The sequence below is a fragment of the Macaca thibetana genome, chromosome 16 (assembly GCF_024542745.1).
Source record: "Macaca thibetana thibetana isolate TM-01 chromosome 16, ASM2454274v1, whole genome shotgun sequence".
Lineage (NCBI taxonomy): Eukaryota > Metazoa > Chordata > Mammalia > Primates > Cercopithecidae > Macaca > Macaca thibetana.
Genome location: NC_065593.1, coordinates 14,787,413 through 14,809,142, shown reverse-complemented (window position 1 = coordinate 14,809,142; position 21,730 = coordinate 14,787,413). Strand labels below are relative to the sequence as shown.

The 21,730-nt window shown below is 42.6% G+C and overlaps 2 protein-coding genes across 15 annotated transcripts in view; one reads left to right on the top strand and one right to left on the bottom strand.

The window, feature by feature from the left end:
• Window positions 1-21,730, top strand: part of TXNDC17 (thioredoxin domain containing 17) — a 997,418-nt gene that overhangs the window by 926,993 nt on the left and 48,695 nt on the right. The window lies entirely within an intron of this gene.
• The window catches only part of KIAA0753 (KIAA0753 ortholog), a 64,736-nt gene continuing 45,870 nt past the window's right edge, over window positions 2,865-21,730 (bottom strand). For 9 of the 10 annotated variants that reach the window (XM_050765264.1, XM_050765261.1, XM_050765262.1 and 6 more), the window contains 5 exons: window positions 20,577-20,762; window positions 19,392-19,473; window positions 15,398-15,518; window positions 14,668-14,892; window positions 2,865-4,421 (listed from right to left, as the gene is read on the bottom strand). In XM_050765264.1, the coding sequence (XP_050621221.1) occupies window positions 4,304-4,421; window positions 14,668-14,892; window positions 15,398-15,518; window positions 19,392-19,473; window positions 20,577-20,762 (732 nt within the window). In that variant the 3' untranslated portion in view covers window positions 2,865-4,303. Of the gene's footprint in view, window positions 4,422-14,653; window positions 14,893-15,397; window positions 15,519-19,391; window positions 19,474-20,576; window positions 20,763-21,730 lie in introns of those variants that run through there. The other variant, XM_050765266.1, reaches the window with a different exon arrangement.

Sequence of the window (21,730 nt, the reverse complement as noted above, 5' to 3'; positions counted from 1 at the left end):
AATGCGTGACTAAATTCAGGGAGGGAGGCAGAGAGGGTGGGGATGGAGGAGGCCACAGAGCAATACAAGATGAGAGATCCCAAGTGGGGAGGCTAAAAGGGGACAGGGTGGAGGGCTGCAGTGAAAGCAAAGGGCCAGCGGTGACCAGAAGGGGTTTTAGAGATGAGGACATGGAGGTGGACGGGGTCTCACCTGAGATAGTGTAAAGATGCTCCAGAAATGACTGGGTAAGACCTTTGAAGGTTCTCCAGAAAGGATTTTGAGGTGTTGGAATGAGTGGAGGGAGGGATAAAACTATGAGGCCCAGAGTGTCATGGGGAATAAATGACAACACCAGGGAGAGAGAGGACAGAGTATGCGAGTGGCTTGGACTCCCCAAGGGGAGTAGCCAGCCGTGACGAGGTTGGGGGCTGGGAGGCAGCCTCGGTGGTGGGAACGGATGGACCTAACTCCAGGCCACAGGCAGAAGTCCAGTTGGATGGATGGAAAGTGAGCCAGGGAAGACAGTAAAAGACTGGAGGTCTGGTTTAAGGAAAGGATTTCCAGGTATATGAGGACGAGAACAGCTAAGGGGACTCCAGGGATAGCAGCAGATAAAGGATAAAAGGGTCATCTGGGAAGGCAGGTGCAGGCTTGGGGAGAAGACTGGGGAGGGCAGAGCAAGGCCCTGGGCAGGCTGGCAAGAGGGGAACCCAGCACTGGAGCTGAACTGGGAGGGGAGCCCTGACTCTGGAAGCCAGCTGTGCACTCCAGGTCGGGGAAGGACCCTACTGGGTCTGTTGCCTGAGTTCACTTGGGCCTGACAACCAGCCTAGGGTCCCTATCTGGGGTTTCCTGGGGCCCCTACTGAGGACTGATAGGAAGTACACAGGATGTCAGGCAGAAGCCCCTCCAATCCAGGCCCAGGTTATTGGGCTCAGTCAACATGCCAGTGTGGAAACAGACCTGAGATCTCGGCTCCTGAATGAACGGACTGAGTGGGGCAAGGCCACTGCCCCTCTGCGGCTCTCCAAGAGCCGAGAGAACCGGGAGCCCTTTCACAGGCCGGCCCCTTCCAGAGGGCACTTCTGTGGTGATAACAAGCCCATGATGATGCGGACACCCCTGATTTACAGGCTCTGCAGGGAATTCTCACTACTGTCTCACGTTGCCAAAATAAAGAGAGCTCCTCTCACAAACACAGAAGCGTGATGGAAACCTACACAGCCACAGAGAGCACGGGGGACTTTCTGACTTGGACCTTTCCCCTTGCTGTTGGCCCTGGGGCTTCCCTCAGGCCCTTCCTCCTGTCTTTCAGACCCACTAGCCACAGTACAGTTCATGCCTCCACCTCCCCCAACACACACACACACTCAGACCACCTTCAGGAAAGCAGGAACCGTGAGCCCAGGGAGGAAGTGGAGAGAGGAGAGCCCTTCTCTCCTCACCATCTCTCCTCCAAACCCCAGCACCAGCGGGCAGAGGGAGAAGGGATCACAGTGCTGAAATAGTAACAGAACATGAGAGGAAAGGGGCTCCCATGCACATCCTCCTGTCTTCTTCTCTAGTCCCTGGGCTGCCCCAGCCTAGTCCCCAGGAGCACTCTGGCCAAGGCTCACTCAAAGTCAGGAGCAGCCTGAGGTTGAGGCCCATCCCCTGCTCTAGGAGGAGGAAGCAAGTTCTTGCCATCTGAGCTGGAATTGCAATGGCAGCAGTACCTCTAAGATGGAATTATAGTTCTCAATGGCATTCTATCTCAGGATCACAAAAGGACAACATAAATTTCTGTGGACTATGTGACAGACCCCCCTGTATAAAATCAGTCAGTCTGCCCTTCACCTTTCATTAATTCATAAGAATTTACTGAGCACCAACTACAAGCTAGGCAGGGTCCCTGCCCTCAAGGAGCTAAACAGTCTAGAGGTAAGCACAGAAACAGACAGAAATCTTGTGTGGTCAAGCTGCGGCGGTGGAGTGCTTGGAGTGCATTTTCATGTCTCTGTACATTGGGGATGGCCTATGCAACACAAAAACACTGAACTCGTGTGTTTCTGCTTCTGAAAATAGTACACGAATAGTTTGGGAGAAAGCTGAAGGGAATTACAGAATGATGTACGGTCAGCCCTTGTTCATGAAGAACAAAAATTCTAGATGTCTGGGCTGGCTCCAAGGCGATAAATGGGAACTTTTATATTCTAAGGATTTAGCTTCCATTTTCAAATAAAAATGTTTATTTCCTGCAGTATATTTTTGTGTCTTTGGAGAATGCTCTGGCTGCGGATGTTTGCGATGGGCTAGGGATATAAAGTCGACACCTGGACACTGGGGCTGGTTGAAGCCCCACCCATGAGTCAGAGAAGGGCAGATCCGCCTGGTGGGAGGAGCAGGAGAGAGAGTGGGAAGATCCTGAACCAAGGCAAAGCCTGGGCTTGGTCTTTCAGGACATGGGCTGCAGCAGAAGTGTGAGGAAAGGGACTGCTCCAGAGGACTGTGTCCAGCACACGTTGAGTGGGGATAGGGAAAGGCAGGAAGATAAGGAAAGGTGCTCAGGTGAACTCAAAGTTTGTTTGGTCAAATTATCTCCTCCTGTGCCTCGCTTTATTCATCTATACGATGGGAACAATGATGCTGTCCACCTCACAGAGATGAGGTGAGGATGAAGTCAGTCACTACATGGCGGGCCTGGAGAGCAACGCTTTAGCAGGTGCCCAATAAATGTTAGCTTTCATTGTCATTTGTTTTTTTTTCTCGGTGGGAAGGGGTGGCAAATAATCCACTATACTCATATCACATATAAAAGTATTCTCAATGGTTTCTGTAAATCACATTTCACTTTGCCTGTGGGAAAAAAGGGAGATGTAAATTATTTCAAATAGACAGGCACATACTTTAAAATATTGGGTTTATTTTTAAAAATCAGCACAGTACAAACTGCCACACAAATTACTTTATACTAGCAATGACAGGTGCTCCTATTAATTCAACTGTACACATTTAACTCCCCAGTTGAAAGACCTTGTAATTTACCTTGAAGCTCTTTACATTCTGAAGTTATATAAAATTAAGCAGGAAAACATTAACATTAAATGAAAATCAATTTTGCACAAATAAGTGTGATCAAGCAGCTTAAATCACCTGAAATTCTCGTACTTCAGAGAAAAATCCCAGATGACAGCACTGGACGGGTTATAAAGAGTTCCCTTATTCCCTGGGGGCGTCTCCGGCATTCTTTCTGCACGTTTCCTTCACTGAGCCTCAGGCTAGGAATTGAGAGGAAGTCTTCCCAGGCAGTGGCCTGATTCTTATGCACATTCTGTTTCTTTTTCTGAATGCAGAGTTTCTGAAAACACAGGCTTTTCTCTTGGAAAACATGATCTGTAAGATGTTGGAGGACCAGGCCACGACGGTTCTTAAGTTTCTTCCTTTCTCTGGGGAGACGCAGAGGTCTCCGCGCCACCCGTCTGTTCTCTACTCCCACTCGGAGTTCCTTTGTGGTATGAAATAGAGACACTTCTGACCTCATCGGAGACACGGCGAGCTCTGTACCTTCAGCCAGGCACAGAGAAGGCCTGGGCCTCTCCTGATTCCTCAAACTTCCTCTGAATCCAGAGAAAGTTTTTTATACCAGATTGTGTCAAACACAGCAATAAAATATGCTGAGGAACTAAAAATGTGAAAATCACCTAGGAATGGAACATTGAAGAAATGTGTGTTTATTATTGTGCACTGACAACCGGGGGTGGGCGTGGGGGTGGGGGGCTCCTGTTTGTAATAAGCTGCAGCAGAGCAGAGGTTTGGCAGCATAGCCAAACTGTGCTCTCCCTGAGTCTGTAGCCTAGTAGGGCCAGAGGTCCTGACAGGAAATCGCCAAAGATGCAAAACAGGGGCCCGGCGATGGGACCAGCTAGTAGCTGCACTTGTGTTGGCATCAATGCCACCAAGGGTTCAAAAGCAACCTGAATCCGTGTGTGAAATATACGTATCGATTATCTTTCAAAACATTTTCATCACCAAACTGAGCCAGAGGAATGAACATCATATTTCAATAGGAAAAGTACACATTCTGAAAATATTGCCATAATCAAGTCGTGTTTCCTGGGCACCGGTAAGTATAATACATTGCATCATACATTTCTAGAACCATTGCCATAACAAAAGAAAATGCAAAGTGAGGATGACCTCCCTGGCACTGCCTTCCTTTCCGTGGGCAGCACCTTCTGGGCCTGGATGCACAGCTGAGGATGAAAATTTCCTGTGGGCCAAAACAAAGGGTAGTGCCATCCCTTCTCCAGTGTGAGACAAAGGGCCTCGCCTCGGAGAGCCTTTATGTAGCAGCCTCTAAGAATTCTGAGGTGAACACAGCTTCTGCATAATCTTCACACATATCCTGAAGTTCAGCAGCCACGGCACCCAGAGCTTCATCTACCAGCTCTTCTGAAAAGCTGGAAGACAAACAACACAACCAAGGTATGCACAAGGCCAGGCGCAGTGGCTCACGCCTGTTATCCCAGCACTTTGGGAGGCCGAGGCGGGTGGATCACCTGAGGTCAGGAGTTTGAGACCAGCCTGGCCAACATGGTGAAACCCTGTCTCTACTAAAAATACATACAATTAGCCAGGAGTGGTGGCGTGCACACCTGTAAACCCAGTTACTCAGGAGGCTGAGGCAGAAGAATCACTTGAACCTGGCAAGTGGAGGTTACAGTGAGCAGAGATCACGCCACTGCACTCCAGCCTGGACAACAGAGCAAGATTCCGTCTCAAAATATATAAAATAAAATAAAATACAGTAAAGGTATATACAGCCATGTATGGGAGTCATTCTTTTACTCAGCTGTGGAAATTAACAAGTCAATTCTGAAATCTAAATGGAAATTCAGAAGGCCAAGAACAGCCAAGATTTTTTTTTTTTTGAGACAGAGTCTCGCTTTGTCGCCCAGGCTGGAGTGCAGTGGCACGATGTCGGCTCACTGCGACCTCCGCCTCCCAGGTTCACGCCATTCTTCCGCCTCAGCCTCCCAGGTAGCTGGGACTACAGGCGCCCGCCACCACGCCCAGCTAATTTTTTGTGTTTTTTTAGTAGAGACGGGGTTTCACCATGTTAGCCAGGATGGTCTCGATCTCCTGGCCTCGTGATCTGCCCACCTCAGCCTCCCAAAGTGCTGGGATTACAGGCGTGAGCCACCATGCCCGGCCAAGATACTTTTGAAGAAGAAAAACAAGGTAAGAGGCCCTGCTCTCCTAGACAGAAGGATGCGATGGTGCTTAGATCCCAAAATCCTGCTAGAGGGATGGGCCTAAAACATACACAGGATGGACTTCATCCTCAATGTGTTTGAAACCAGAGGCGACCAGAAATGAACGAGCTGCAACCTAGCCCCACCTCTAACAGCTGCCTGACTGGCCGACGGAGGAAAGGGGTGTGCCTTCTTGTAGGAGACAGGGCAGGATACTAGGGGACTCTGCACGGGTGCTCCCTGTACACACACACACACACACACACACACACACACACACCCCTTTATTTTCTGAACGGTGCAGGTTTCGTATCTCCCAAGTAGCCCTACAAACAGGGACATTCTCTTAAATAACTATGGTACAATTATACCAATTATAAAATTAACATTGATACGAAACTATTATCTATTCTACAGGCCTATCTATCTACAGGCCTTATTCAAATTTTGCCAACCATTCAAATAATGTCCTTCGAAAGAAAATTTTTTCTAGTCCAAGATTCCAGTCCGGGATTCCATGTCGCATTTTGTTGTCATAGCTCTTCAGTCTACGGTAATCTGAAATAGTTCTTCAGTCTTTCTTTGCCTCTCATGACCTTAACATTTTTTAAAGAGTAAAGGCCTTTTTTTTGGGGGTGGGGGGGTGGGGGCGGGGAGAATGTCCCTCAATTTGGGTTTTTTCCTTAAGATCAGATTCAGGCCATACGTTTTTGAAAGGGATGCCCCAGAAGGACAGTGTGTCCTTTGAGTGCACCATGGTATCTATTTGATATTCATTAATGATGACAGTGAATTTTGCATTACTGAGTTATGGTGATGTCTGCCAGGTTTCTCCCTTGTAAAGTTACTGTTTTTCCCTTTGTAATTAATGGTATAGTGGAGGGAGATACTTTGAGACTACATAAACTCCTGTTTCTCATCAAACTCGCCTAAATCAATTACTACAGGGTTGCTAAACACGGATTTTCTACTTCCATCATTCCTTCTCCATTTAATAGCTGGCATTCTACTGTAATGAAAGCTTTCCCTTCTCCTTTACTTATGTATTCATTCCTATCAGTTTGGCCTTATCGTTTGGTCTTATTTTATTGTATAGTTTGTAATCCATTACTATTATTACTTATTTTGATGCTTGAAAATGTCCTGGATTTGGCCACTAGGCACTCTTGTGAACTCCTGTGAACTCTTGACATGTCCCCATCCTTTGAGCACTTCCTTTCTAGCACAGTATGTCTGAGGCTTATCTTACATTTTTCCAGCCCCAGTCTTGTAATCAGCCATTCTTCCAAGAAGCCCAGGTACCTCTTCATGGAGAATGGTATTTAGAAACCAAGATGGGGTACCAGGTGTGCTCATTGCTACTGGCACCTCTGCTTCTGGGCCTTCTCAGCAGACAAACTAAGAAACATCCTGTATCTATTTCTACATCTATAAAAAACCATATATTCATCCCAACCTTCCCCTAGAAACCTTGCTCCCATTATTCACAATGTACTTACTTATTGGACCAATCCTAAAATATAAAGTAGTTTTAGAACTGTTAACCCATGCCACTGTGTAAAAGAAACCTACAAACTAGAATCCAGTTATGTGTTTATAGTTCTTTTTGTCTTTAGCCAGAGGTATAGAGTCAATATACTGTGTTCAAAAGTTATTTAGTCTTCGCTCCATTAGTGTGATTATATTATTTATTTGAAATACAGTTAGGTTCATGTTTCTGTTTGTATTCGACTTAAGGCCCCCTTCCCATCCCTGTTGATTAAAGGGGATGTATAAGAAACATTAACATGGTTTCAAAAGTCAGAGTTACACAAAAATGGTAAATGCAGATAAGTTTCACTCCCCATCTCCTATCCCTTCTACCCCATTCCCACCCGGTTGTTTTTGGTTTTTTTTGCTAATCCGACAATCCTTTGTCTTTTAATTGGCATGTAAGGTCCTTTTGCCTTTAATGTTATTCTGATATATTTGAATTTATGCTTCTAAAATAATAGGTATTTTCTACATTTGGCTCTTTGTTCTCTCTTCTTTCTTGGTTTCCTTTAGATTTTGTAATTTTTAAACTACATTTGTTCTTCTCTACTGACTTGGACATTACACACACTTTTATGATTCTTTAAGTGGCCACCCTGGATTACAAGTATCTATGGCTTGACGTCTAACATTAATTGACATTCTTACCCTTTTTCCCATACAATGCAAGAACCTCAGAATATGAAATTTATCCCCTTCCTTACATTCTTACATGCTATTGTTACTGTATATTTTAAATGTGTGAGTCCACATACACGCGCATCCATAAAACATCAGTATTCTTTCATACAGCCAATATTCACTTTAACCCACCTATTTACCTATTTTTTTTTTTTTTTTTTTTTTGTTGAGACAGAGTCTCGCTTTGTCGCCCAGACTGGAGTACAGTGGCCGGATCTCAGCTCACTGCAAGCTCCGCCTCCCGGGTTCACGCCATTCTCCTGCCTCAGCCTCCCGAGTAGCTGGGACTACAGACGCCCGCTACCTCGCCCGGCTAGGTTTTTGTATTTTTTAGTAGAGACGGGGTTTCACCATGTTAGCCAGGATGGTCTCGATCTCCTGACCTTGTGATCCGCCCGTCTCGGCCTCCCAAAGTGCTGGGATTACAGGCTTGAGCCACCGCGCCCGGCCTTACCTATTTTTAAAATTCATGCCTTCCTATATTTCTGATCTTCCATCTGTGACTGTTTTCTTTCTGCCCCCAAAATACTCTTAATATTTCCTACAGTGAAGGTCTACTGGTAATTCAGCTTTGTTAGGAAACTCTTTTCTCACCTTGCCTCTTGATGTATCTTTCACTGGGCTTAGAACTCCAGACTGGTGGTTCTTTTCATTTGGAATTTTAAAAGATATGCCAGGTCTTCCAGTTTCCACTGTTTTTGCTTATCTTGATTTTTCTTCCTCCAGCTGATTTTAAGATTTTCTCTGTCTGAGATCTTTCAGTAATTATTATGTATGGATTTCTTTTTATTTTTCTTGTTTGGGGTTTTTGGAGCTTCTTAAATCTATGACTTGATGTCTTTTGCTACTCTGGGGAATTGACGGCCATTATCTCTTGGGATGTCGTTTCTGACTCATTTTCTCTCTCTCCTGTCCTGAGATTCCAACAACATGTTAGACCTTCTTACCTCCTCTATGTCCCTTTCCCTCTCTTCTTCACTTTTCATCTTTTTTTGTGTGTCTCCGGGAATCACTCTGGATATTTTCTTCTGTCCTATGCTCCAAGTCTCTAATTTTTTCTTCTGTTGTGTCTAATTTGCTATTGAGCCCAACCAATGAATTCCTCATTTCAGAAACTTTATCTTTCATTCTAGAATGTCCATTTGGATTTTGTTTAGTTCCCAGTTCTATGCTGAAGTTCTAATTTGTGTCTTTTATTTCTGTGAATGCACTAGGCACAGTTATTTTAATGTCTGTGAATGCACTAGGCACAGTTATTTTAATGTCTGTGTCTGATAGCTCTAATATTTGTATCTGCTGTAGGTCTGTTCTTGTTATTGTCTTGTCTTTCTGTTGCCTGGTTATTTTTCACCATATACGCGTATTTGACAATCGTAGAAATAACTTGATTCCTAAGATGATGTTATTTTCCTCCAGAGAAAATTCATGTTTTCTAATGTGTGGTACCTGTGGGGCAGTAACAATCTAGAATCACCTCAATCCAGTCTGAGATAATTTGGAGCTGAGTGGAGTCCCTGAGAAGGCCTATTTATATCCAGGTCACCTGTACTTCCAGAGTGCAATCTTTTGGGGGCCCAATTAAAAGTGAGGAAAGTTCACTAGGACAATTCCCCCACTTTGGCAACCCGTGAATTCCAACCTCTGTCCTCTGATTCCAGCCTCTGTCCTCTGTTCTGAAAAGGCTGTCAGAAGTGCTGCTCATCTCCCTCCAAACTGGCTATCCAGTGCTCAACAAAGGGCTAACCTCCCCAGGGCTGTGTCTTCTCCAGGACCCTGGCCCAGTTATTCTTCATTACCTAGTTAACTTCTTGATGCCTTCAAGAATATAGGTTTTATTTTTAATACAGCTTTTCTATTAAAAGTTATCCTCAGTGGGAGAGGTGGTCCAGATTACCAAGTGCGTCATCACTAGGAACAGAAGTGATTACCTCGTTTTTATATTTGCTTCACTTTCTATATTCCTATCACTAATTTATACCTAAACTGCGAGAGAAATACAAGGGTACTTCCACTACATTCCAACACATTATAGGTAAAGTATCTGTTTTTCTTCTTCCTTTTTTAATCTTCCCCGTTCTGCTTTTCCCCTTGTGGAACCATCCCTGCTGGAGTATTCTGTCCCACTACTCTAATCTGGATTAGTTCTTTTCTATGCTCACTGAAAAATCTTATCCGGGAAAGGCTTTTGCCATTCTTCTGGAAGTTCCACTGTGAAGTCTAAGTTTACTAAAACCCAAGTCTTCCTCTTTCTTAATGTACATCTTGCATTGGTAATTTAGATCTTCCAGTAGCATGGGAACTAAATTTTTAAACACTTTGCCCACCTGAAAATGTGTTTTTGGTTTTTTTAGAGATGTGGTCTCCCTCTGTCACTCAGGCTGGAGTGCAGTGGTGCCATCTCAGCTCACTGCAGCCTTGACCTCCTGGGCTCAAGCAATCCTCCCACCTCAGCCTCCTGAGTAACTGGGACTACAGGCATGTAGCATCATGCTCAGCTAATTTTTTATTTTTTGTAGAGATGAAATTTCACTATGTTGCTTGGGCTGGTATCAAATTCCTGGGCTCAAGCAATCCTCCCGCCTAGCCTCTCAAAGTTCTGGGATTAGATGTGAGCCACCATACCCAGCCCTAAAAATGTTTCTGTTCTATCTGCCCTTATCTTTAATTGATAATTTATCTGAGCACATAATTCTAAGTTAAATTTTGGAAGTAGGCTCTAATATCTTCTAGCTTCTGGTGTTGCTACTAAAAACAATATGCCATTCTCATTTCTGATTATTTGAATGTGTACAGTTTTTACCCTCTGGAATCTTTTGCCATCTTTCTTTTCCTTATATTGAGATGCTCAAATTTCCTTTTCATAATGATGTGCCATGGTGTGTTCTGTTCTGTTGTATTCATTTATTCCTTCACTCACTCACAAGAGGACAACTGATGAACCCTTTCAATCTAAAGACAGCCTTCTGGGAAATTTTCTTATAGCATTTCTGTGATAATTTCCCATTGCTCCTTTTTCGCTTTTCTCACATTCTGGAACTCCAGTGATTTAGATGTTGAATCTCCTAGAACAGGCTTCTAATTTTAAAAATATTTCTTCTCTACTACCTAGTTTCTTGTCTTTTTATTCTACCACTTGAAACATTTGACTTTTTTCTTTGGATCCTTCTAGTGAGTTTACTTGAGCCATCATGTTTTTAATTTCTAAGAACTTTCTTTTCATTCCCTGAAAGTTCCTTTTTTATAGTATCCTGTTCTTGTTTCATGATATAACAGTTTCACTTAGCTCTCTGAGAATATTAATTCTAGCCTGTTTTTAATGTTTTATTCTTCTCACTGTATTGTCTGCTTTGCTTCCTCAGAGTGCTTATCTGTTATAATAGCCTACGTATCTTTTATCAAATGTCTGGTCATCTCAGCTGTCTGCTCATTTTCAAGAACAAGAATGTCAAGCAAGCCTCCTATTTCCTGGCTCACCTGTTGATACAGTTTGTATAATTTGTTCCCGCTCAAATCTTATGATGAACTGTAATCCCCAGTGCTGGAGGTGGGGCAAGGTGGGAAGTGTTTGGATCATGGGAGAAGATCCCTCATGGTTTGGTGCTGTCTTCATGATAGTGGGTTCTCATGAGACCTGGTCATTTAAAAGTGTATGGCATTCTCCCCCACCCCTTGCTTGCTCCTTCTTTTGCTATGTGATGTGCCTGTTCCCCACTTCGTCTTCTGCCATGACTGTACGTTTCCTGAGGTGTCCCGAGAAGCCAATCATATGCCAACACCATGCTTCCTGTAAAGCCTGCAGAACTGTGAGCTAATGAAACCTCTTTTCATTATAAATTACCCAGTCTCAGGTATTTACAGCAATGCAAGAATGGCCCAATACACCTACATACATGCATTCACAAGCATCTGATGCTTCTAATTCCTGAGTCTCAACCAATGTTCTTTACAGAAAAACTTGGTTCTTGCCTTCCTCCTCATTAGGCACTTAGCTTTCTCTAGCCTGCTAAGTCAGTCACCATTTGTCTAACTACTTTATGGCTTCCAAATTCTTATTGGTATTTCTTGTTTGCTGTCATTGATGGTTTCATGTCTTTTATTCATTCTTGTAATGACATATAGTGGGATAGAGATATAGGAAGTAAAGAGAAATACATACATTCATTTGTCCTTTTCAACCAGAATTCACTTGATTGTTTTTCAAGCCAGGAATTCTTAAGAATTTGCTTTTAATAAAAGCACTGTCACCTTAAGCCTTTCCTTCCACATCACTCTTTTATTTGCATTCAGTTTATATCACCTGCTCATGCTAATCGCTGGAAGTGCTTTTCTTCAGGTATAATGAGGAATAAAGACATTAAAAGAAAGGAAAAAACTCAACTTTCTCCTTACCCAAGAGCCTTTAGATGAAGTCAACTGTCTTTGGATGCTTTTTAAAGATCTGATCAACGTAACTCTCATCTTTGGAATATTCAAACCATAAACTAAAAAAGAAGAGATAGAGGCTCATGCCTGTAATCCCAGCACTTTGAGAGGCTGAGGTGGGTGGATCACCTGAGGTCAGGAGTTCGAGACCAGCATGGGCAACATGGTGAAACCTTGTCTTTACTAAAAACACAAAAATAGCAGATGTGGTAGCCAGCACCTGTAATCCTAGCTACTCGGGAGGCTGAGGCAGGAGAATTGCTTGAACCCAGGAGGTGGAGGTTGCAGTGAGCCAAGATTGTACCACTGCACTCCAGCCTGGGTGATAGAGTGAGACTCCATCTAAAATAAAATAAAATAAAATAATAAAAAAAGAAGAGATAAAAACCAAACAGAGCTAGACTGTTCACATGCACTGTCACTTGGGGTCAAAGAACAGCAGAGGAAAATACTGTAAAAATCCAGGCATATTTTAATAGCTCTGTCCTCTACATTTTAACCTATTATTCCTTACAGGCTGAGAGATTTTCCCTACATTTACCTAACAACTGTGAACAAAATGTATCATTTGATCAGGTGGTAAGAACACACCAGGAACAGTCTATCTTCCTTGGCTTGCTTTTGGATTTCTCAATATCCCGGTTAGCCTAAGCAAGTCGGACAGGTTACAAGAAAATGAGTACATATGCTACAGGAGCCTGTGTTAACAAAAGGAAGCAAGTCGAGTTTACTTCTTCTCTTCTCCCAGATAATCCTTAAGAATACATGTGAAGACAAATGTGTGTCTCTACCAGAACAAAGCATCTTATATACTTTGAAGGGTACTATGATATATACCAAAGAGAAGTCTCAGGACTTCAGGGTCAACCTGAGGGCTTAAACACAAGTGATTATCCCTGATCCCACCCAAAATCCCACTGAAATACAAGAAAATAGATACACAGATACATACATCTACAAAAAGAGACACAAGTGGATGTGAAATGTCCAAGACTTTCAGAAGATAAAAGCACACAGAAGAATCATAACTGATTTAGCAGCATAGAGGGAGCTGAAACCTAAGAGTCTGTAAGCGGGGGGTGGGGGGGATGCCAGGCAAAAACAAGCCGGTTTGCCCTATAAAATATCATGAAGGCTCAGGAAGTGAGAGTGCTGAGAATCATGAAGGCAGAGTGCAGTATGGGGTAGAAAATGAGGAGACTGGCTGAAAATTTGCAGAACAAGCAGTTGGACTGACACACTCCACCCCTATTCTGGCAGCTAAGTGACAATCCCTTCTCCACCTCCACAAAAGAAGGAAGGTATATTCTTTGGAAAAAATAAACCAGTAATTTTAAATTCAGCCAAGTCATCAATCAAGTACAAAGGCAGACACTTTCACACTTGTAAGTTTCAAGAAATTTCCTCCAATACACAAAGCAGGATATGCTCCATCAAAATAAGAGAGTAAACCAAGAAAGCAGAAGACAAGGGCATCAGAAAACAGGGCATCTATTACAGGGAGATGTAACCGAACATGAAGGGTGATGAGGAAGGGAAGCCCCAGGATGAAAGCCATCCAGTAGATCTGGAGAGCAGCCACCCGGACTCGGGTAGGAGGAAAAGGGGTCTCAGGAGAAAAAGTAAGGGTGGGGCTGAGTCACAGAGATTAACTGATACTTTTGATCTAGACAAAAATTATATTATTGAGAGGTTGGCTACTGTGTAGGTAGAGTTAACAAACATATAAAATAACTAGCAAATAAAAAGAAATGTAATCATAGTATACTACTATTCTACTATATAAATGTAATCATAGTATACTACTTAGCTCAGTGATGAAAAATATCTTGCATGTTTGTAACAAGGTGATAACTTGTGAAGAATTTAAATGTGGGCCCTATTTAAAGAGAATAGATTTACACATATCTTTTAATTAAGTATTTGTACATAAAAAAAGGGCTACCCATTCTTCAAAATTTAGTAGCTACAGGATCTTGTTTTGTGACTCCACAAAACTACGTTACCCACATAATGAAAGGAGAAGGGTTAAAGAAAATATTGCAAAATCAGAGGCCTGCTACTGATAAAAGCAAATTTGTCCCCACCAAGAAGATTCCACAGTCATGGCTGTTTCCTGCCCAGGAATATTTTGTGTTCTCTGATGGGACAACATTAGCATTAACAGCAACAGGAAATCAGCTCTGACTGACTCCTGAGTATTATACTTCTATTGCTGGGGGCTGAATGTCCGTGTTTCCTCCACATTCGTATGTTGAAGCCCTAACCCCCAATGTGGTAGTATCTGTGGTGGGGCCTTTGGGAGATAATTAGGTTTAGATGAGGTCATGAGGGTGGAGGTCCCTCAATGGGATCAGTGCCCTTCTGAGAAGAAGAGACCAGAGTTCCCTTTCTCTGTCACGTGAGGACACGGCAAGAAGACAGCCATCTGCAAGCCAGGAAGAGGGCCCTCAACAGACACTCGATCTGCCAGCACCTTGATCTTAAGACACCCCAGCCTCCAGGACTGTGAGAAATACGTTCTTGTTTAAGTCACGCAGTCGATGGTATTCTGTGATGACAGCCCGGGCTGACTGGGACCCTCTGCCTAGGAAAAGGAGGCTGCAGAGCACCCCTGTGGATGGCACCACCCATGCTGTTTTACGGTTCCCTGTGTCTGAAAATAGAAAGCCTGTCTCCCAGCCCAAGAACAACCACTGCAACTCCAGGGCCCCAAAGCATGGAATAAGACCTTGACTAATCCTTTCTCCAGACTTTTCTAAGTCAACAATTTCGCACTTGGTTCCTAAACAGAAGACCGTAACATTTCACTGACCTTTCAGCTATCAGCCACGGGTTGAAGGAGCCTACAGCCTCATGAGATACGATCCGAAGGTACTGCTCAAAACGACTGCAGTAGTCGCCGATGCTGTGCCGCATACCGGGTGGGACAAAGAGGGGAGCTCGGCCTTCTTTCTGTTGAGAATCTTCTGCAAGGGAGAGAAGGGGGGCCTCTCTTTTCTCTGATCCCTCCTCTGTTCCCACACTTTCATCCAGGGAACTGAGAACAAATAAAAGGGATGAAAGCATTCAAGATCATCTGTAAGCAAGGCTAAACTGTTAATTTACCCTCATGGTTTGATAGCCAAAGGCTCATCTTGATTTCTCTTTCTCACAATGAACAAAACTCAACATCCTAACACCATATATTGCTCCCCCTTTTCAATGAACCAACCCTCAACACAGTGGGAATACCCGTCCCTTTGACAACAGCATTCTTAAAGCAAATCGTGCAGTGAATATTGCTACAACCTACATGTACTGATGTGATGCTTTCCACATTAAAAAACAGCTAAATGTTACTGAACATGGAAAAGCTCCTCAAGATGCAACACATTCAATGCCCATCTTGTAAACATGCTATTTACTCAGCCACCCTGGACTTTGGCAAGATCTTGCTCAAAGGAAGAATTTCTCTCTGTCTTATGGGAACTGCAGGAATTCAAAATCTAGTAACATCAAAGGTGACCAACTAGAATGAAATCAAAAGTGTCTCTGCCACTTACTTGCCATTACAGGGCCTTTCTAACATGATGTTCACGGCTGGATCCTTGCGCTCCACTGTCTTCGTGATTCTGATTAGATGAGGAGACGGGGGCTTTTCACTTACTGCTGAGATTTTTTGGTCTAGAAAAGGAGGGTCATAAAATCACTGCATATAAAGAACAGCTGGTGTCCACTTTAGAGCCGTCCTAGTGGCCAAGAACCTGAGAGCAAGTTACATGGACATCTCTTAGGCACGATGGGGTTGGCTAGCAGGGCCATGGGAAAACGCCCATTTTAAATGCAGAAGTGAATTTCTATGTTACAAAGAAACCAATGCGGAATCAGTGTTAAGAAATAATGAACTTGCTCTGAGGAAGGTTTCTTAAGGAGGTCTATGAAAAGCCCCAGGCTACATGGCTTCCATTAGGACCCAGCCACCCACTACTCAAGGCGTCTTACGCAATTGGGTTTTTTAACCTTTAAATGCTTTGATTACTGAAGAAGAGAAAAAAAACCACTCACACCTGAACACTTAATTAGTGGATTTAATTTGTCTCTGGGCAATGCTGAAAAAATCTGCATGATGATAGTCAAAACATTAATTTATTAACTATAACTTGCAGGCTTGACAGCTCTTCTGAGTTTCAGATTATTTATAATTTTAAACGTATTTCAAGTGTAGGAAGAAAATGTGTCCTTCTCTGAAGTAGGGAGCATCTATATGTCAAGCGACTTGGGTCACATTTACATGCTTATGATTTCTTGCTGTCAGACAGAAGTATGACATAAGTCAGCTTTTGTAAAACTATTACTGAGAGTGCAATCCAATTTTCAATTGTTCTCAGAGGGGATAAGAGACATAGATACTGCACAACGCAAAGATCACTTTAAATTGGGTTTTGTGATGAAGTTAAACAAACAGAACAACCAGAAACGAGACTTACAACAATTCCATGATTCCAGAATGTGTCCAAAACCTCATTTCAGTTCTTAGTGTCCTAGAGAGCTCCTTTTAAATGCACACCTAGACTCTGGGCAGAGTCACAGATAGTGACTAATAATTTAAATCATCCTTGAAAACAGAGAACACTAAGTTCTCTGTAAAACTGTCTTCTACATGATGCAACCTAACTTTATGGCCAGTGGCCAAACCATCAGGGAAACGAATTGCCCTCCAACACTTTCCTTTCCTCTGCTTCCACACAGAAAGACGCTAAAATGCCCAGGGCTGACTCAACAATGATGAAAAGGACCCTTGCTGGGCCAGTCCCGTTCTAGGCACGGTGAGGAACACACAATGACAACCTCTCTGCTTTCAAAGAATCTGTGGCTCAGTTGAGAGAGACCAGACCCCTTCACAAATACCTTGAACACATGGTAGGACACGCCAGAAAGCGCTATGGGCATTCACGGGCCAGGAAGGGAGCTAAGTTCCAGTGCAGAGATGCCAGGGAAAGCACAGGCCGAGCAGGATCACTGAGCCCGGCCTTGAAGAATGGCTTGACTATTATATGAGGATGAAAATGGAGGCTGGAGGAGGATTGAGGGGGAAGAGAGAACAACAGGAGTAAAGCACAGAGCACTTGAAAATAGAGAGCACACAAAAGGCAACACATTCGTGTTTTGTTTAGATGGCTCATCTTTTGGTCAGAATTTGAGAGGGAGAGTACTTTTTCTAACACAATACCTCAAAGTCCTATTTTACATGATGACATGTGACACAGGCTGCTGTGGTAAACCTTCCATCCCCCATTTCCTTTTGTCTTCATGAGGGAGTACTCAGGGCACTTACATTCCTTAGAGGTAATGTTTAACCGCACTTTACTCTCCTCCTTTTCTTGAGTAAGGCAGTAACTGATAAGCACAAGTCAAACAGAATTTGAGTAACATTTCCCAGCCAAAGTGGTGACAGTAACCTAGCCATTGCAGCCCAAATACAAATGTATACATTTTGAAAAGTGGAGGAGAAAAGCAAAAGTCTTTTCAGTAAATGGAACTAGAACACATGGACATCCATTAGGAAAAACCAAAATGAACCCCAACCTCTACCTCAAATCATAGGCAAACTTTTATGCAAGATCAATCATAGACCTACACATAAAACTAAAACCATAAAGCCTCTAGAAGAAAACAAGAGACTCTGTTCTCTACTTAGGAGTAGATAAAGGTTTCTTAGGTCATAGAAAGCAAAAATCACTCAAGAAAGAATTGATAAGTTAGACTTCATCAAAATTAAAAATGTCTGTTCATAATGAAACATTTTGGAAATAAGCAGCTGAGCCCATTTTTCTTCCATGGGAAAAAAATTGTTTTGTAAAACCACTATCTAAGTAGACTGGTGGCTGCCAGGGTGGGAGAAAGAAGAACAGGGAGTGATGAAAATGTTCTAGAATTAGTTGCACAACTATGCAAATATACTAAAAACGAAAGAATTGTACAGTTTAAAAAGGTGAGATTTAAGTATGTAAATTATCTCCTTAAAATTATTTTAGAGAAACAAGAAAACAAACAAAAACATGTATCTGGAAAAGAACTTGTACCCAGAATACAAAAAGAAGTTCTATGACTCAAAAAGACAAGCAACCCCCCAAAAAAACTGACAAAAGATTCTGGACGCTTCACAAGGGAAGATATACAAATGCCTAATAATCACCTGAAAAGGGGCCAGGTGAGAGGGCTCACGCCTGTAATCCCAGCACTTTGAGAGGCTGGGCACGGTGGCTTACACTTGGAATCCCAGCACTTTGGGAGGCCGAGGTAGGTGGGTCACCTGAAGGCAACATGGCAAAACCCTGTCTCTACTGACGACAAAAAAATTAGCTGGGCGTGGTGGCGCACACCTGTAGTCCCAGCTACTTGGGAGGCTGATGCAACAAGAATCGCTTGAACTCAGGAGGTGGAGGTTGTGGTGAGCCGAGATTGTACCACTGCACTCCAGCCTGGGGAACAGAGTGAAACTGTGTCTCAAAAAAAAAAAAAAAAAATCACTTGAAAAGGTTCTAAATATCATTATTCACCTTCACCAGGATGGTGACCACGAAAAAGACTGATGACACCAAATGTTGGCAAGGATGTAGGAAACTGGAACAAGGCTGCTTTGGTAAAGATTCGCCAATTTTTTATAAAGTTAAACACAAACTAATTTTATGATCTGGCAAGTTTGTTATTAGGTATTTATCCAAGAGAAAAACTTAAGATATACACACAAATTATACACATGGATACATTCATAGCAGATTTATTCCTAATAGCCCAAAATTTAGGAGCTGAAAGAAACAAGGAATAGATCCTTCCCTGGAGGCTCCAGAATGAACTTGCCAACACCCTCATTTCAATGCCCCCAGAACTATAGGAGAATCAATTTGTGCTTTAAGCCACCAAATATGTAGCTTAAACTTGTTACAAACTTAAATTTGTTAATAACAGCAAGAGGAAATAAGCAACACAGATTTAATATATTTATGACATAAATATATTTATAAAACACTATGGTGACTGAAAGAAGTCTAGGCAAAAGGGTACACGTCGTATGACTGCATTTATATGAAACTCTAGACAATCAAAGCTAACTCAGAAAGCACAGTGGTTGCCTACGTGGCAGGGCATGAGGGAACTTTCTGAGGTGATATGTTCCATATCTTGATAGGGGTTTGCATAACAGATATGTTATCCAGTTGTCAAAAACCAGCAAATAGCACAGTTAGGATCTGTGCATTTTATCATCTGTAAATTTTATCTTGAAAAAAGAGCCATAAGTAAATATTAAACTCTAGTTGATAATAAGCACACTTTAGGGGTAAAGTGTGCTACTATCTGCAACTTTGAAATGCAAAGATAAGATGAACTGATGGATGGATAGAGGGATAAACAGATACATGACAAAGCAAAGAGAGTGAAATGCTAATTGTAGAATCTAGAAGGTGAGTATATGAGTATTTACAAGTTTTTCAATTTTCTGTATGTTTGAAATTTTTCAGAATAAAATGTTAGGGGAAACATGGGGGAAACACTCACCATTGTTTTCTTCCTGCATCCAGAGACGAGGATCAGCATATGCGATTTTATTATATCTTTGACGAACGGACTCCTGGTATTTCTTTAAAAAAAAGAAAAAAGTTTAATTTATGAGAAAAAATGAGTTTCATTACAAACCAGAACTGGTAAAGATGTAAAAGTTCAGCAGAAACAACTGATACGGACGTATTGCCAGACATGGGCATCTGTCAGGCTAGGAAGTAATTAGCTCATGAGACAAAGTCTACAATAAAATGAAGCGATTAGCATAAAGGCAGTCTAGCCAGCACTGGCCACTAGAAGCTGCTGCAGTGAGGAGATGTTCTGTAAGTGCCCTTTCCAATACAGTAGCCACTAACTACTGACTCCTTACAGTGTGTTTAATTTTCATTAATTTGCATTTTAATAAGTGCCTGTGGCTAGTGGCTACTGTTTTGAGCACCCCAGGCCTAGACAACTATTGCCAAGGGGAGATTTCAAGACTGGGGTAAACTGCATTCTTGAAACTTTCAAATCCCCCCCAGAAAAATTGTTTTTCCTCTAATGTTTCTATTTAGCAGCAAAGCAGAAATTAGATTTAATCATGGTGCAATGAAAAAGAAAATGCTGAATTGAGAGTCAGGAGACCTGGATTCTCGTTCTGGCTCTGCCAGGATTTTTTTGTGACCTTGGCCATGTCACTTACTTCCTTATTGTACCTCATTTTCCTGCACTGAATAATCCAGGGGTTAGAGTGGGTGAAGCAGTATCACAGAAATTGAAGAAGATAAAATTATCTGTGATCTGACAGGATCACACTACAGCTGGGAAGAGGAGGCAACTGAATAGTACGTACAAGCTGACAGATGCAAAAGTCTATGATTCCATTTGTGGGCCCGGGCCCTGGTCTCAGAGTTTCTGGAATTACACATCAGTGGTATCAGGGGGATAATAACAATGGTCACTTACTGGGTTACATGGCAAGCAATGTGCTGAATCCTCTATGCCTCTTTTTATCCTTAAAACTCCCTACTTATCAGAGGGGTTGACAATACCAAGGTCATACAGTTAGTTGGCAATAGAGCAGGGATTTAAAACCGGGACTGTGTGACTCTGACAGATGAAGCTGCAGAGGCATGAGGAGAAACTGCACTCGGCAGAAGCCAGTCCCTAGCGGCGGACCAGACCCGGGGCCCCAGACCTTACTTCCATCTCTTCCATTCTGCGCATCATGATCTCCAGATCTGGGCTATCCTTGCTGTCCTCAACGGTGGCTAAGGTTTCAGACCCCAAGATCTTAGCATGAGTCACAGCCCAGAGCTCATGGGCAGAATCTTCCAAAAAATCATCAAGCCGACGAATGTTGTTGGATTCAAAATCAACAGCGGCAACCTACAAGATGGGGTGGGGTGGGGTGGGGAGGAGAGGCGTGGGGTGGATTAGGGGTGGGAAGACAATATAATGCAAACAGAAAAACATGAAAATTATCGTTAATCGTAATAAACCAACAGCACACAGATCCAAATGGCAGAGTTTCTACGGTAAAACAAGATTCTCCTAAGTCAGTAAGTATCAAAAGCAATCAGAACGATTTTTATCACAGTCATTTAAATGATAGCATTAACCAAGTAATACCATGATTGTCCATGTAAATTATCATTAGCATCTGTTTTTCCAGTTGATAGAACAAATATCTTCTTTTTGCTACATTCAGGAGAATGTCCAATATTTTACACGTCACACATTCCAGAGGATGTAACGATTCTCTTTTGGTGCAGTGCTTCTGTGAAAACGTCTGTTCATATGACATCACAAAGTTCAGGATTCTTTGTCTTTGAAACTCCGTACCTATCGTCTGGGAAAGCTATACCAGCCTTTCTTGACCTGCTATGTTGTACATTCAAAAAGCACTTTCCAGTTTCCAAAGCAATTTTACATGCTCTGTATTTCTCTTGATTTGAATACATGTTTATAATCTGCCCTGAAAGAGGCTTTTGTAAAGAATGTTTGCTGGGGGAATTAATTACATCAGGCAATGGGATGAAATATTTCTAGAATTAAATTCTGGTTCTGCCCACTCATAAGCCTGCAACTTTGGGCAAGTTTACTCGACCTCTGTGGGCCTCAATCCTCTCATGTGTAATATGGAAATAATCTTGTATTTCAGAGCTGTAGGGATTTCATAAGAGCTTGCATGTTGAGACACTTAGCATAGTGCTGGGCATGAAACAAGACACTCAATGAATGGTTACAGCTACAGCAATTTAAGAAACCTTTAATGATTCACAGAAGAAAATGTTAATGGCCAATAAAGATATGAAAAAATGTCCAACCTTCATCAAAGTTAAATAAAAAGCAAA